The following is a 17,664-nucleotide window of genomic DNA, read 5'->3' as shown; positions in this document are numbered from 1 at the left end:
CCGGCCAGCCTTGGGGCGCACCAAGGAGGGGAGGAGTCCTCCTCCTAGTAGGAGTAGGACTCCCCTCTTTCCTAGTTCAACTAGGAAAAGGAAGGGGGAAGGAAGGAGAGGGAAAGGAGAAGGAAAGGGGGGGGGGGGCGCGCCCCCCTCCCTAGTCCAATTCGGACCCCCTATAGGGAGGGGGCGCAGCTGCCCCTTGTGGGATGCCTTCCCTCTTCCCTATGGCCCATGTCCTAATAGTTTCCCCGGGGTTTCCGATAACCCCCCGGCACTCCGATAAATACCCGAATCACTCGGAACCTTTCCGATGTCCGAATATAGTCGTCCAATATATCGATCTTTACGTCTCGACCATTTCGAGACTCCACGTCATGTCCCCGATCTCATCCGGGACTCCGAACTACCTTCGGTACATCAAAATACATAAACTCATAATATAATCGTCATTGAACTTTAAGCGTGCGGACCCTACGGGTTCGAGAACTATGTAGACATGACCGAGACATGTCTCCGGTCAATAACCAACTAAACACCGTGTAGTTGCATGAGCCGGCCAATCCAGGACATCAAACGCCATGCCAAAACTGCTCCTCTAATGTAAGCAGTCTTGATGCGGGCAACCAAACGATGTGCCGATTGTGAGCTTTTTGTCTGCTTTTGCTCAGCCGGCCTCAACTGAGTCAAGCATGCAATGCAGCAAATTCATGACAACCAAACATGCCCCAAAGCCACTCGCGGTAGCACACCAGTAGATACATTTGTGTCGAACGCCCTACGCCTTTTTTTGGGGTATGCTAGTTTTGGCCATGGGGAGAACACAATGGAAGAGAGATGTAGAAATAAAGAAGGAAAACTAAACGTCAAAAAACGAGGGTCAAGGTCGTCGCTTTTATACGCGCTAAAAATTACTCCTTCTGTTTCTTTATATAAGATGTATTTGTTTTTTGATAAAATTCTAGAATGTAAGGTGCATTTCTTCTAATTTCTCGTAATTCCCTTGTTAGCCCTCCAGAAAAAAGGTAAGTATCTCTTCTTGTAGCAAAAGAAGTAAAGTATCTCTGTATTGATTGCATGTATCTCTTACTTTTCTGGACTAACTGATTTACTTGTCACTAACCAATAAATTTGTCAAGGGTAATTTAGTCCATATGTCTATAATTATGTGCCTTGGTCACCATGCCGAAAATAATACACCTGGGAGTACTAGACGAGAGCATGAGATCCCCTTTCTCTCACTCCACTCTCGCCACACTGCCCACTGCGCTCGCACTCGTCTCCCTGCCGCCACCGTACGCATCGCCGACGCCCGAGCTTCCCTCCTCGCCGGCGCCCGGGGTGAGGCGTCAGGGTTCCGCCATCGCGAGAGTCTGTTTGCTTCGCTGCCATTGTCCACGGCAGATCGATCCCTGCAGTCAGGTAATGACGCCATCCTCCACTCCCACTGCCTCGTGTGCTGCCGCCGACTCCCGCTAGCTCGCCGGGCGTCTGCAGAAATGCCTGGTCTTACTCCGGCTAATCCATCCGTCCTCTTTCTTCCCAGGGTCTAGATCGGCGGCGCCAAGAGGAAAAGATCCACTGTTGATCCACTTCTTTGCTCTGTTTCTCCTTTGCTTTGTTTCTTCTCAATAGTTTTCTCAACAATTGGAACGTTGTTATATATGTATGCTTATAGTGTTTATAGCTTAATATACGCCTGATAACTGGTACGTATTACTGTCAATTAAATCTTGATTTTGCAGTTCATTTGTTAATCATTTTGCGATGGTAACCAGATCAGTGCTGGACGATTGGGTACTTGAGTGGTGTGGCTGATCTATGTTGTTGGAAACCATCTTGAGGCCAGATTAATTCCTGCTGTCAACAATCCCAGTTCAGAGTTGTCATTCAGAACATGTGCGCTCTTTCTGAATTGGTAAACTTGCTTCAGTTCAGTCTATCCCTCGAGGAGACCCAGCATTTGTACAACAGTTTCAACGTCAGATTCAGTTTAACATAGGTTGAGCTTTGTACATCATCCAGCTGGTTGCCATTCATAGAATCTGTAGTTTCTCAATAGGTAGGTACTCAAATCTATGTTTGTTGTTTCTCCCGGCGTCCCTAAGTCCCTTAAACTGGATGAGTACATATACATGAGGTGCCGGCAAAGTTTTAAACTGGATGATGCCATTTTGTTCTTGTCTAGTAATTTCCTTCGGCGTGTTCTTCCGCAAACCAGACATCTTGGAAACATAGTGCACCTGTTGTAGTATCCTGAACTTAAACAATTCATGAGCCCTTCTCGTTTTCTTGACGACTTCCATGATATTATATATGCTTACAGTCTTTCACCTTCAATCAATGTAAAATTGCTACATAGTATTGCTGTTGTTATAATTGCTACAGTCTTTCACCTTTAATTAATTTTGCAGTAGCAGATGATTATTGCTAGCTACCTACTCTCCAGATGCTTCAGGACAGCAGATGATTGTTTCTACACCCTGGCTGAAGTCAACTGAAACAAGCAGAAACGACACGTCAGTGGACACACAAACAACAATCAGAACAAAGATAGATTTGAGAACTTCAATTCTTCATATTGCTTCCTTATCAGCTCTTTAATTACTTCATGCCAGGCTTCTAGTCTTGCGTTTAAGTCATGTTGATACCTACCACTTGCCTACGTCTTCGGATTTTGAAGCCTTTCTTCTAGCTCTCAGATGCATGCTCAACACCAGCAAGCTCATTTTCCTTTGTTCAAAGGAATTACAACCCAACATAGATGCTTCTTATCTGCAAAGAACATGCATACAAATGATTGGAAAGATCTGGCGTTCTAGGCACCTTTCAAACGGTGTTCGGCAGCAAGATTGATAGCCGGCAAGGACCGGGATCCACCATGCCCATATGGCCCTAAGGCAACATGAGATAACGGAAGGCAGAAGCCTAGCTGGCAGTAGACCTGCGCAGTTACAACATGGTCTCATCACGATGATGTCACACATATTTTTGTCTTCTGTTTATATTTTCAAACAAGAAGATACATATATTATGAAACAAATATTAGTAAATGCAGTGTAAAATGTTGGGCCAATTCTTAGAAATTGTTTCTACCATTAGAAAAAATGTATGAACATTTCAAAAATCTTCAGATGTTTACGCGACAATTAAATGAAATGTTATACAACGAAACAAAAGTCTGTGTAACTCAAGAAATTGTTTTGTCCCATTCCAAAAAAATGTATGTTACATTTAGAAAAAATGTTCGCGTATAATATTTGCATAGCTCATAAAAATCTTTTGTATAATACATAAAAAAGTTTCAATATGTATATGAAAATACGTTTAACTTCTATTCAATTTTTTTTCCAAAACAAGTATTTAAGAAAATGTGAAATCATGTACTCAAGAATGTGAAACTTATATGAGAAAAATGTGTTAGATGTATACAAAAAATGTTCAATGTGTATGAAACAAGTTGAACTGAAAACATATATTTCTCAAGAATATTAATCGTGTATTTGATAAATTTTAAAATTTAAATGAGTACGACCAAAATGCGCTTGTGAAAATCTAGAACTGTGAAGAAATAAATAATAAAAAGGAAACAAACAAAGAGACGTGAAGAAAGAAATAAAAAAACAGAGAAAGCCGAATAAAAAACAATGAAAATAAAAGAAAAAACAGAAAACAAGAAAAGAAAGAATACCGAGGAAAAACCAACAGACCCGACAAACGCACCGACCGGACGCAGCGACCGAGAGCAAAACGCGCTAAATGAGCCGGGCCATACGTGCCTGCGCTAGAGGCGAGCCATTCTTCCATGTTGCACTAAGCGACATATAGCTTTGACGAAAGCCGCGCCCTCTAGCGAGCCATTTCTGTAGCATGATTTTTTCTGTTCGCACCTATTTCATGGTTTTCTTCCGTTTTCTTTCTTTCTTAGTTTTACTTTTTTTTTTCCTTCTTTATTCTTCGATTTTATTTGTTTTTTCTCTATACATTTGCCTTTTCTCGTTTTTCTTTGCTTATTTCATGTTTTCTCTACCATTTTCCTTGTTTCTTTCTTGATTTGTTTTTCCTTTTTTCTATTACAATTCTACTTGTTCATATATACTGTTTTTTTGTATAAAATAGGAACATTTTGACACACTCTTAACATTTTTAAAATACATTAATTACAATTTTATATATTGTAGATATTGATGTCTACTTTTTTCATACACATTCATGTTATCTATCTTGATCTGGCACGTGGTTCATGTTATAGACAATTTAGCGCCACCAATGAGTGTTAGGTTGTATTCATCATAAGCTAAAGGGCCAAATCCATATGGAACTTTGTGCCATTCTTTGGGCAATATGGAACTGCCAGAACGATTACATCTTTAATAAATCATCTTCTCCTAATTTCTTACAAAATCCGTATGTAGTCATCACCACAGCATGTGGACGCTTATGAGCTCTAGGTGCAGCCGGCTGGAAGCGGTTGCACTGGGGTTTTTCAACTAGTTTGGCTGATGAGCCACTCGTATATTATGTGGATGGGGTGTGTAATTTCGGGTTCGACCACTTGTGGTTGTGCTTCCCGTTTATTTGTTTTACTGTTGAGTACTCGGTGATTTAAACTTATTTCATGTACAAAAATATGGTTGTGTGCATCGTGTGATGGAGAGGCCGAGGTACTCCCCGGCCCATTCCCGAAAAGAAACATAGGCCGACCTAATGCCAACACGCAACAGCTAACTAGCATTCCTTGGGATGCATATCTGGATCTGAGAAATAAGCAAGCAACTGTTGTTGGCTTCTTCCTCTTGTCAATAATAACCGGGGTTTCGTTTGTAGTGCTAACACGCTCGATCTTATTTTACTAGCCAATAATTACACAACTTGTGGTATTTAAAAATCTTAGTCTTGTAAGCATTAAGCAGGCGGGGATTAGTATTAATAATTGGGATGACGACGCATAAGTGATTGGCTTGTTGCCAACTAGTGCGGCTATAAGGCTGATGGTGGGAGCACCCATTCGACCTACACTTCTACCACAGCCAATCATCCACAAAACATTAGCTTAAGCAACGATATACGTTGTTGCTTCTCGCTGGACAACATTAGAGAAGTTACTTTGGTGATAAAGATTTTTATTATCTTTCTTGTAATCGTTTCTGATTATACTATGATCAAGAGACCTGTAACCAAATCGAAGCGCGAGGTTAACATGTGGACAGTTGGTGGAGATGCACATGCGTGGAGTTTGTCCACGAAACTCCCCCCTGCTTGCCTAGAAGAAAACAACAGGCAATTTTCAACACGGTTGGTGCTGATCCAGCATCTCCAAAGATATCATTTTATTCCTCGGCATGATAATGTTTATTATATGAAGGGATTGGGACCCTAACTGAAAGTATATACAGTCAATGACAGAGCATGGGTCAGTCAAGATTTACAAAGGATACGACAATGTTTACCGTCAAGTGGGCAGGTGTGTAAGTAAATTAAGCAACAAAAAACTCTACCTAATGCAACTAATAATTGCCGTCTACCTGCCTAACCCCAACACCCAACAGCTAGCTTAGCTAGAGCTAAGAAAATAACCAAGCAACTTCTTGGCTTCTTTCCTTTGTCAATAATAAGAGTATATTTTACTGCACAACTTGTTCTACTATATCAATGGAGAGGTACAACTGTATTATATTTTTTGCTCGAACTGAAAGCATATATCGTTAATGACCAGCTTGGGTGGTCAAGTGGGCAGGTAGTGAATTTATAGTGCTAAAGCGCATCCTATGTTATTTTACTAGCCAATAATTGCACAACTTGCTCTAACAGCGTGTGAAGGTATAACAATGACAGTGTTGGAACTAGTATTAAGCAGGCGGCCATCCTTTTCCCCCAGCCCACTCATCTGATTCCTCCGACCCCTTCTCGTCTCTTCTGACCCTGGTTTTGCGGTGCACGCGCCGCGATCGTCCGAGCTTTTCCTTGCCGGGAAGGTGCCTGGGTTACTCCGCCGCGGATCCATCCGCTAGGTATGCCCCATCTCCCGTTGCCGTGCTTCAGTCTGGCCGGCGCTTCCTCTCGTTGGCGTTCTGTACACTATAGCTTGTTCGGTGCAGCAATGGTTGGCTTTATCTCCTTTAATCCATCCTCTTTCCTTTCCAGGGTTTCAGATCAACTACGGGGAGGATATTTTCCAGCTGATTGACATCCGTTAATCCGTTGTCTTTCAGTGTACACCGTCAGTTTGTTCGTCCGATTCTGCTAATTACCGAGAAAAATCCAGCTTCCATCATCCTCGTATGCCCGCCCTCCCCCCGGCAGTGTCGATTTGTAGCATTTTCAGTGTACTAATGCTTGGACATTGCGGCTTACATCGATTAATCCTCTTTTCAGGCTGTTGATTGACGAGACTGTTAGTGCATTCTGAGGACTTGAGCTCCACGCAGAATCCACCCGCGAGCTCTCGGCTACCATGTCCATGGAGGTGGCTCTCGTGAGTGTGGCGACGGGGGTCCTCAAACCAGTCCTGGAGAAGCTGGCCACCTTGCTTGGCAATGAGTACAAGCGGTTCAAGGGTGTGCACAAGGAGATCAAGTCTCTCAGTCATGAGCTGGCCGCCATGGAGGCTTTTCTCCTCAAGATGTCGGAGGAGGAGGAGGATCTCGATGTCCAGGATAAAGTTTGGATGAATGAGGTTCGCGAGCTGTCCTATGATATGGAGGATGCCATCGACGAATTTACGCAAAGTGTCGGTGACAAAGATGAAAAACCAGATGACTTCATTGAGAAGATCAAGCACTCAGTAGGGAAGTTGGGGAAGATGAAAGCTCGCCGCCGGATTGGCAAGGAGATACAAGACCTCAAGAAACAGATCACTGAGGCGGGTAAAAGAAATGCTAGGTACAGGACTGGTGTGGCTATCTCCAACACTATCAATGCGACTGTTGATCCTCGAGCTCTTTCTATGTTTGAGCATGCCTCAAATCTCGTTGGAATTGATGAACCCAAGGCTGAACTAATCAAACTATTAGCGGAAGAGGAGGGATGTATGGTCTCCATTGTTGGATCTGGAGGAATGGGCAAGACAGCTCTTGCAAATCAAGTGTATCAAGAGCTCAAAGGACAATACAAGTGTCGAGCTTTCATATCAGTGTCACGAAATCCAAACATAACAAATATCTTGAGAACTATCCTTGGTAAAGTTAGCAATCAGCCTTACGCTGATACGGAGGAAGGAAGTGTGCAACAACTGATTATCAAAATCACTGAATTTCTACTCGACAAAAAGTACGCACTATCTCTATTCTACTTTTATTTTGCTTCCATCTTGCATATTTTCTTTGAATGTGTAAAATAGCGACTTATATATGTTTTTTTTTTCAAAAAGGGGGACTCCCCGGCCTCTGCATCAGAAAGATGCATACGGTCACATTTATAAAAAAAAAATAAGTTCAACAAAGTCTTGTAGTCTGCACCAAAATGAGAAGCTGACTCACAAAGAGCAATAAGAGCACATAAAGGCCCAAAACCACAACCGGCTGGCATAAGATAGATAGGTAAACTAGTCGCATATCCTATTACATGACCGCCATCCAAACCGGTTGAAGATATCCCGCGCTACCATCTCCCACCGGAGAGATCCAGTAACCAAACGCTCCCTGGCCTCCGTCGGAGTGAGTAAGGACCACATACGGATTAGCACAGTAGTCCGGAATAAAACCTGCAAAAAATGAATAGTTGTTGTTCTGTTAAGGGCAAGTTCTTTTGGGCGGCTTAAAAAATAAGCCGCCTCTCCCCAGCTTAAAAAAATAAGCTGCTCCTAAAACTTGTTGAGGCTTCTACATTAGTTATCCCATAATTAGTTCAGAAGCCCCAATGAATCAGGGAGGCGGCTTATGAAAAAGCTCGGGAGGTGGCGGCCTATTTTTTAAGCCGCCGAAAGAACTCGCCCTAAAAGCCAAATCATTTCTGCAGTTCCAAATTGCCCATAACAACGCACACGCTCCTAAATAAATTTGTCTAGCTGTTTCTGGCTCTATCCCAACAAGCCACGTTCCAAATAACGACCTGACCGAATTCGGAGGAGTAATGTTAAAGGCAACTTGCACCGAGCGCCACAACACCCTCGCCAACGGGCAATCAAAGAAGAGGTGCTTGATATTTTCATCCCGATCACAGAAAGTACACCTAGTAGATCCTATCCAGTTGCGCTTAACCAAATTATCTTTCGTTAAGATGACTTGTTTATGTACAAACCACATAAACACTTTGATTTTCAGAGGAACCTTAACTTTCCAAACATGTTTGGAACTAGGAATCACACTAGAATTGATGACATCAATATACATCGACTTGACTGTGAACTCCCCAGATCTAGTAAGCTTCCAACACAACTGATCGGGCTGATGCGTAAGCTGAACCTCCATCAGTCTACTCAACAGATGAAGCCAGGCTTCCCACCGGTCTCCAACAAGCACCCTCCTAAACTGAATATTAAGGGGAGTGGACCGCAAACTCGTTGCAACCAGAGCATCATGACGCTGCACAATACGATATATCGATGGGTACTGAAGCGCCAACGGCGCTTCCCTCAGCCAAGTATCCTCCCAGAAGCGAGTATTGTTGCCATCACCAACAATAAACTTTGTTCTATTAAAGAAAGTAGCTTTGACTCTCATTAGCCCTTTCCAGAAAGGCGAATCAGTCGGTATGACTATCACTTGTGACAAAGTCTTTGAGTGGAGGTACTTGTTATGCAGAATCTGTGCCCAAGTAGCCTCAGTCTCAGCTACTAACTTATATAGCCACTTACCGAGAAGACATCTATTCTTGACCTCAAGATTTTCAACACCCAGACCCCCTTGGTCTTTCGATCAGTAGATGACGTCCCATTTGGCTAAACGGTACTTTCTCTTAAGTTCATCGCTCTGCCAGAAGAAACGGGACCGATAGAAGTCCAGCCTTTTCCTAACTCCAACTGGTACTTCAAAAAAGGATAAAAGGAACATAGGCAGACTCGTGAGTACCGAATCAATAAGAATCAATCAGCCTCCATACGACATCAGTTTGCCCTTCCAGCAGCTCAGTTTCTTCTCAAACCGATCCTCGATACACTTCCATTCGCTGTTTGTTAGCTTACGATGATGAATGAGGATACCTAGGTAAGTGAATGGAAGTGCTCCCAATTCACAACCAAACAATTGCTTATAAGCATCTTGTTCCTCTTTGGCTCTCCCAAAACAGAACAACTCACTTTTATGGAAGTTAATCTTCAGACCGGTCAATTGCTCAAACAGGCACAACACCAGCTTCATATTTCTCGCTTTTGCCAAGTCATGCTCCATAAAGATGATCGTATCATCAGCGTACTGCAGGATGGACACACCACCATCAACTAGATAAGGCACCAAGCCACCTACCTGACCGGCCTCCTTTGCCATACCTATCAGGATTGCCAACATGTCAACAATAATGTTGAACAAAATAGGAGACATTGGATCACCTTGTCTCAGGCCCTTATGTGTCTGGAAATAATGACCTATATCGCCATTCACTTTAATTCCAACACTCCGTTTTTGCGTGAAGGATTCGACTTGTCGTCTCCAAGCTTCATCAAAACCCTTCATGCATAGTGCCTGTTGAAGGAAAGGCCAATTGAATTTGTCGTACGCTTTCTCGAAATCCACCTTGAAAACAACGCCATCAAGTTTTTGCGTGTGAATCTCATTGAGCGTTTCATGCAAGACCACAACCCCTTCGAGGATATTCTTGTCCGGCATGAAAGCAGACTGAGTAGGCTGCACCACAGTATGCGCAATCTGTGTGAGCCTATTCGTCCCGACCTTGGTAAATTTTTTGAAACTAACATTGAGAAAATAGATAGGCCGGAATTGCTCAATCCGCACTGCCTTTGTCTTCTTGGGAAGTAAGGTTATCGTTCCAAAATTCAGCTGAAAAAGGTGAAGCTGGCTAGAGAATAAATGATTGAACAATGGCAAGAGATCTCCTTTAATAATGTGCCAACACTTCTTGTAGAACTCTGCCGGGAAACCATCCGGGCCAGGAGCCTTATTATTCTTCATCTGGAAATGGCCTCAAACACCTCTTTCTCAAAGAAAGGAGCTACTAAAATATCATTCTCAACAGCCGTAAGTTGAGGCACATCCTCAATCCTAGACTCATCCACCGACACACAGTTGCCCTCTGGAGGCCCAAACAGCTGCTTGTAATACTCAGTAATATATTGCTTTAAGTTTTCCTGACCAAGAATCGTTCCTTCGTCTTGTTCAAGCTGAAAGATCCTCTTCTTTCTATGCTTACCATTGGCAATCAAGTGAAAAAATTGAGTGTTCGCATCCCCCTGAACGACTCTACTTACCTTAACCCGAAGCGCCCACTTTAGTTCTTCCTCGCGAAGGAGCTCTTTCAGCCTCATTTCCGCATCAAGTTTGGCATGAAGCTCCGAGGCTGGCAGGATCATGGTTTCGGCCTTGACATGAAGGGACTGAATAAGCACAAGTAGTTGTTCCTTTTCAACCTTATAAATCCCACTGAGATGCTTAGCCCACCCACGTAGGAAGCTTCTCAAATGCCTAATTTTATTCTGCCAGCGCTCGAGCGCAAGCCAACCTCCTGCATCCTTAGCCCATTCTCTGGCTACGAGATCCAAGAAACCTTCTCTCTCAAACCAAGCAAGCTCGAAAGAAAAAACATTTTTATTTCCCAAGTGGGTGGCCTCCCAGAGTCAAGAAATAAAGGCGTGTGATCAGAAATACCACGAGTAAGCGCCTGGATTGTAACATATGGGAATTTCTGCTCCCATTCGATGCTAGCCAGGACTCGATCCAGCTTCTCCAATGTCGGATTTGGCAAGGCGTTAGCCCAGGTAAACTTTCGGCCCGAAAGCTCTATCTCACGCAGATCCAGGCTTTCAATGATTGTGTTAAACATGAAGGACCATCGGCCGTCAAAATTGTCATTATTCTTCTCATCACTCCTCCTGATGATATTAAAATCACCCCCACCAGGATAGGAAGTTGTTCAGAACCACAAATCCTAACCAGATCAGCCAAGAAATCCGGTTTGAGCTCGGGCTGAGCAGCACCATATACCGCCACCAAAGCCCAGTTAAACCCATCTGTCTTCGACCTTACCCTAAACTTAACAACGAAATCTCCCATAACCACGCTTCGGACTTCTAACGAATCACATCTAACTCCGAGTAAAATCCCACCCGATCTTCCTCGCGGAGGTAGACAATGCCAATCGGAATCAATACCCCCCGAAAGATTATTTAGAAATTGTGACGAGAAGTTGGCTCTACCCGTTTCCGACAAAGCGATAAAGTCCAACTTATGCTCAATAGAAGCCTCGGCAAGAAACCTTCTTTTAGCCAAGTCTTTCAGACCTCTGCTATTCCAAAAGATTCCTTTCATATCTCATCGTGGAATTTTTTAGCTGTTCGTATCCGAGCGCTCCTCCGCACTGCGGAAACCGGGTAGATCTTCCGCTTCCATTTGCGTTTAGAAGCAATGAAACTCTCCAGGTTGTCCTCACAACCAGTCGTAGAGGTGCGCAAATCCACATTGTCTACTCGCTCATCCTCCTCAGGCTCAGGAGACGGTTGAGACAGATCCGCACCAATATTATCGAGCGCCCTGACCCCTAAAGCGTCGATATGTGAATCATTCATGAGTTTTACCGCAGCTAAGTTACGAATCAACTCAAGCGCCCGTTCGGCCTCTAAATCCAGCATATCATTAACCGAGGTTGAGATTTCACTATCATTACTACCTAGTGAAATTCCTAGCTGATTTGCATTATTGATAATCTCATCATTGGAAAAATGCAAAATAGATTTAGAGGTATTGACCGACATACCAGTAGTGACCTCCACGTCAGGAAGCTTGGCCGCCCTCATAGCGCACCGCTGCTGAATGTCGTCCACTTCCGGATGGTCCTGGAGACGGCTACTCACCCGTCGCCCCTCAGAGACCGGATCCGGAATACCCCCGAACGCAATCACCTCCTCCCGAGTAGCTGCACTGGAGAACTCAAAACCGGGGGAAGGTGGAACCAGGGCCTCCTGCCCGAGCTCCCCATCCATCCCGGCCCAACGGCCAACCAGCGTCACCGGCGCCGAAGGCAAGCAGGCCTCCCTAGGCGCCACCGGAGGAGAGAGCCCCGAGGCCACCTGCCCCGAGCCCTCTCCGGAAAGCAACGCCGGCGCCAGCAAAACCGGCCCGGCAAAAGGGGAGGAAGGAGCCGTGGCTGGCAGCCTCGGCCCCCCTCCCGAGGAGTCAAGCAGCACCGTGTGGAACCCGTCCTCCGGAAGCCCCGATGAGAGCGTGGAGGCCTCCTGCCCCACGCCCCCATCATCCGAAGGCACCGCCTGCTGAACCCGAGAGACCACGGCCGCAGCGGAGGAATCCGAAATCACCATCTCCGGACCCCCGCCAGCGAGAATGGTCTCCTCCGCCTCATCCCAGACCGAAATCGGCGACGCACCAAGAAGAGGAACCACAGACTCCTCAGACTCCAGCACCGGCAGCATATGCTCGAACACCTCATCAGACTCCACACGATCACTCCGAAGTCTCGGAGGCGCAGATGCCGGCTCGAAAGACCCGTATCTGAGAGAAGTCGTAGGCACGGTAGAAGGTGTTGCCGTACCAACCGCAGACGTCTGAGAGACAGCACCCGGCGCAGTGGACAACTCTTGTCCACTGTCAGCTACTGGTGCCTCCTTTAGAGTCGAGCCATCATCACCCTCGTGCATATCAGTATCCGTCCCGTTGGCCGCCTCAGTGAACAGACTCTCATCCTCGAACTCAATGACAAGGTTATAGATGTGGCCTCGATATGCCCATTTTACCACCTCAGGCACATACTCGATGGTCAGCACACTAACCAGTATACGGGCAATGCCGTAGGCTCTGGTGAAGTCCATATCCACTCGCTCTGGTCTGCCCACCAAGATACCCAAACTGGCCACGACCCGGGCATCCTGCATAGGCTTGGAGGGGGCCCCAGAGAACCGCAACCAAACCCGAGTCAGCGGCTTGCCCGTAGGCTCAATCCTCTTCCACTCGTGAAACTCAAGCACACCATCAGTACCCGGCATCTTGCACATCCCGAAGCTCAGAAGTCTCTGAAGATCCTCTACTGACGGAAACTCAACCCGAAACAGTTTGTCCTCGATGCTAACAAGCTCCCACTGGAAATCCCCAGGAGCTAACTCCTTGAGCCTCTGAACAATCTGTGCCTCCGAGACAACTCCTCTGGCAACTTTGACTAACCCAGTCGTTAAACTCAGAGTCTCGTTAGGAACCTCCATCTCCGTTGGAGATTCAAAGAAAGTAAGCTCAGCACAATACTACATACATCATGAGTGATGGTGCCTGATCTCTCAAAAACGGACAATCCCCCGAGTCATGTGCTGGTTTTCCACAAGTGCCACAAAGCTCTGCAACACACTCAGCAATAAAGTGTCCCTTTCCACCACATCTATAGCACAACATATTTTCTTTCTTACGCGCCCATTTAGCCACCCGCTCAGAGTCAGACCTGCCAGTTACCTCTACTATCTCAGTCGTCCTGGGCTCCGATCCTGGAATCTCAGCCGAGGCAAGCACGGAGACCACCTCCATAGCTTGTCCTGACAGAACCTGCTCCTCAACAGTCTCGTCAACCGCCATCTGGTCAACCACAGGCGGCGGTGGCTGTCGAGGACGGTACCGGCCACCTCGACCCCCATGGCCACCACGATGATCGCGGAATCCACCACGCTGTTTGTAGCCCGGGCCAGACGCCCCCTCAACAAAACCTCCTGGTGGCCCCATGAAGGGACGCTCCGCTATGCCATCGCTCTGCCAAGCGTAGCCTCGACCACCTCCCGTCGACGAGGACCCACGGTGTTTACCAGCCCCGTATGCATCGAACCCATCATCACCCCACTGCCCCTTGGGCGCGGCAGAAGCCGGAGGCGGCGGCGGTTGCTGCTTCTGCACCAGCCCAACTCTGTGCTGCTGTGGCTTTGCGACGACGTGAGGCGGAGGGGCCGACTTCGGATGCTACACGTTCAAAAGCCCAGGCGCAGTCGACCGTGGCATCGCGCCACCACGGCCCGCCGGGATCATCCCGGACGCTACCGGCGCCGGAGGCCTTAGCCCCGCAGTATCATTGGTCGGCGGTCTCGGACCAGAGACTCCACCACGGCCCGAAGCCACCACCGCCAAACCACGGCCAGCAGGCAACACCGGCGGCGGAGGCACCCCACGGCCTGACCCCTGGTTGACCGGCAGCCCCGCCCCACGGCCGCTAGAATTTGGCACGGCGCCACGGCCAGCACCGGCGGCCAGCGGCGGCGCAGCCTGCGCTCGGCCGGTCCCCGACTTCTTGCCCGGCGGCACAGCGCCTCCGCGGCCCGCCATCAGGCCAAGCGGAGGAATGTGTCGCACTCGTCCAGCCCCGGTCAATCGCAAGTTTGGACTCCGGCGTCTCTGAACCCTAGCAAACGACGGCGCCGAACGAGACGACGTGCAAACTGACGAAGCTACGTCGCCCCGAGCCTCGATCAAAGCCGTATCCCCCTGGGCCACATACCCAGACGATACCGGCCCGATCCACGCTACACCGCCGTCCGATCTGCTCCCAGCACGAGCTGGTTCGGCACCAGGTTAGTCTGGGCCTCATACCCAGCTAACCTCGGCCCAACTTGACACAGCCCAACATCTTCCTCAGTCAGCCCCTCACGGCCAACGAGAATTTTCAAACGACGCTGACGATCTGCAGTGATCCCGAGACCCGGAACTCGCGGCGAAACAGACGCCAGCGCCGCCGGCGACGATCTGGCCGCCGTCCGGCGACCCTTCTTCTTACGATTTACAGTGATCCACGACTCTGGCCGAACGAGATCAAAAACAGTGAGAGTTGGCAAACTAACCTTCGGTAAAGGACCCTTCCAAGGCATCCGCGAGCGCCCAAAACCTGCCACCCACCCGTCGACCCTCGCCGGAGAGGAGCAGCGGCACGCGCGTGGAATCCCCACCCGTCGCCCCTCTCGTCATGGCTAGTGGCGACGTGGGCTGCTTTTCCAGTCGCCGAAAACTAGATGTTACCTCGCATGTTGCTGCGAGATTGGTTGAAATATATTCGGATGAGATTTGGTTCAATTAAACATGAATATCGGATCACTAATATGAGAACCAAAACTGCAAATATATATGATTTGTAGTATTTGATTATTGCTGTAGTTGTTTGTGTTTGGCTATGTGCATCAACTCTGCAGAGGCGAGGTGTTGCATGTTATGCTTTGTATCCATTTGATACTACACTATGAGTTAATAAAAGCGTCATTTATCGGAAAAAGGTCAGATACAATTTTTATTACAACTTATATGGTTAAGTAACAGATATTGGTTAAGACACACGATGAATTACTTACTGCACACAAGGATGCAAACACGCATGTTTGAACTACTGATACTAATTTGACACCGACAAAAAAAATTAGGACCTCCCATGCATTTACTCTTTACATATTTCTCTCCCATGCGTTTACTCTTTACATAATTGTACATTGTTGTATGTTACTTATAAAAAAGCCTAGAAAATATGACTCACAAATCCTTGTGCAGGTATTTTATTGTTGTTGATGATATATGGGACACAGATACATGGGATGTTATAAAGCATGTATTTCCCCCAACCGGGTTTGGCAGTAGGATAATCACCACTACCCGTATAAATGATGTGGCTCAATCATGTTGTTCATTCTTGAGTGGTCATGTTTATAGAATGAAGCCTCTTAATATGGTGCACTCAAGACAATTATTCCATAGAAGATTGTTCAACTCCAAAGAAGATTGCCCCTCATACCTTAAAGAAATTTCTTGCCAGATCTTGAAAAAGTGTGATGGCTTACCTTTGGCCATCATTGCTATATCTGGTTTGTTGGCTAACAAAGAAAAAAAAGAGTATATATGGAATCAAGTGAAAGATTCTATTGGTCGTGCGCTTGAAAGAAATCCTACCATCCAAGTAATGATGAAGATATTGGCACTTAGTTACTTTGATCTGCCTCCTAGTTTAAAAACTTGTTTCTTATATCTGAGTATATTCCCTGAAGATTCTGTTATCAAGAGAAAGGGCTTGATAAAGAGGTGGATTGGTGAAGGATTTATTCATAAAGATGACATATATACAGCCGAAGAGATAGGAGAAATGTGTTTTAATGAGCTCATTAATAGGAATTTAATCCAACCTGGAGAATTTGACAAATATAATAAGGTGATGAATTGTCGAGTTCATGACACGATTCTAGATTTCATCATATCCAAGTCCGTTGAAGAAAACTTTGTCACTTTGGTCGGTGTTCCGTATATAACTATTGGAACAGAACGCAAAGTTCGTCGGATCTCTCTTCAAGTTGGCAAGAAAGGAAACTGTATCACCTCAATGAGCCAGGAATTATGTCAGGTTCGGTCACTTAATGTGTTTGGGAATTCTGCTTTAATCCCTTCACTTGATGAGTTTAGGCATCTGCGCATTCTGGACTTTGAAGGATGCCGTGAATTGCAAAAACAACATCTTGCAAAAATAGGGAGCAGGTTGTTTCAGTTAAGGCACCTAAACCTCCGGAAGACAAGAGTGAGTGAGCTCCCAGGACAAATAGGACATCTAGGTTGCTTGGAGATGTTGGACCTGAGAGGCACCAGTGTACGGGAATTGCCTGCATCCATTGTTAATCTCGGAAGGTTGATACATCTGTTTGTTGGCATTCGTGTTAAATTTCCTGTTGGAATTGCAAAGATGCAGGCATTGGAAACATTGAAACGGGTGTGTGTCATCGAGCAACCGTTTAACTTTCTGCAGGAACTTGGGCAGCTTAAGAATTTGCGGAAGTTGGTTCTTTACTTTGGAGGTGATGCTTCCAGCTATGTTGAACGAGAAACAAGAGCCAAGAAGGATTTAATTGCATCTTCTCTCGGTAAACTAGGGATACTGAACAATGTGAGTTCTCTAACTATTTGGAAAGATGAATGCATCTTCTTAGTGGAACCGTGGTGCACTGCCCCGTTTGACCTCCAAAAACTAATGGACCATGAGCAAGTCTTCCAGCAAGTTCCGAATTGGGTGGGATCTCATGTATGTCTCCAAGAGGTACTATTTAAAGTGGAGGGGTTCACGCAGGAAGATGTGTGCAACCTTGGATCCCTGCCTGCTCTGCTTATTCTGAATCTGACAGTAACAGCAAGAGGCAAGGACAGGCTCATTGTCAGTGATGCAGTTGGGTTCCCATGCTTGAGGGAGTTACGTTATCATAGGGTACAGTTTGGAGGGATGGATTTGTTGTTTGCACCAGGATCCATGCCCAAGCTAGAAAAACTCGATATTGGTCCATTCAACGCAGGAGAATCTGACTCTCTCAGCAGTGAATCTTTCGATCTCGGAATCGGTAACCTCCCCAGCCTCATTAGTCTCAAATGTGAAGTACGTGGCTGGCTCAGCAGTGCTGTTTCGGCTGCAAGGGCTTACTTGGAGAAAACAGCCAGGACACACCCCAACCGCCCTAGTCTATTGCTTGCATAAATAAATAAATATACACATGGTGATGCTTAATCGTGCCACCCTGCCGTTTGAGGTATGTCAACTGGATCCGAAGATTTAAATCTCTCTCTCTCTCTC

General features: G+C 46.2%; 1 protein-coding gene across 2 annotated transcripts in view; it reads left to right on the top strand.

The window, feature by feature from the left end:
• The first annotated feature begins 5,863 nt into the window (after nucleotides 1-5,863).
• Nucleotides 5,864-17,664, top strand: part of LOC119325592 (disease resistance protein RGA5-like) — a 13,531-nt gene continuing 1,730 nt past the window's right edge. For both annotated transcript variants that reach the window (XM_037599325.1, XM_037599326.1), the window contains exons 1-4: nucleotides 5,864-6,005; nucleotides 6,139-6,273; nucleotides 6,370-7,263; nucleotides 15,615-17,620. In XM_037599325.1, coding sequence (XP_037455222.1) covers nucleotides 6,449-7,263; nucleotides 15,615-17,568 — 2,769 coding nt within the window. In that variant the 5' untranslated portion in view covers nucleotides 5,864-6,005; nucleotides 6,139-6,273; nucleotides 6,370-6,448 and the 3' untranslated portion in view covers nucleotides 17,569-17,620. The remainder of the gene's footprint in view (nucleotides 6,006-6,138; nucleotides 6,274-6,369; nucleotides 7,264-15,614; nucleotides 17,621-17,664) is intronic.

This window comes from Triticum dicoccoides, chromosome 6B (assembly GCF_002162155.2).
Source record: "Triticum dicoccoides isolate Atlit2015 ecotype Zavitan chromosome 6B, WEW_v2.0, whole genome shotgun sequence".
Taxonomy (NCBI): Eukaryota; Viridiplantae; Streptophyta; class Magnoliopsida; order Poales; family Poaceae; genus Triticum; species Triticum dicoccoides.
Note: the sequence above shows the minus strand (reverse complement) of the source record. Positions and strands in the feature narration are given on the sequence as shown.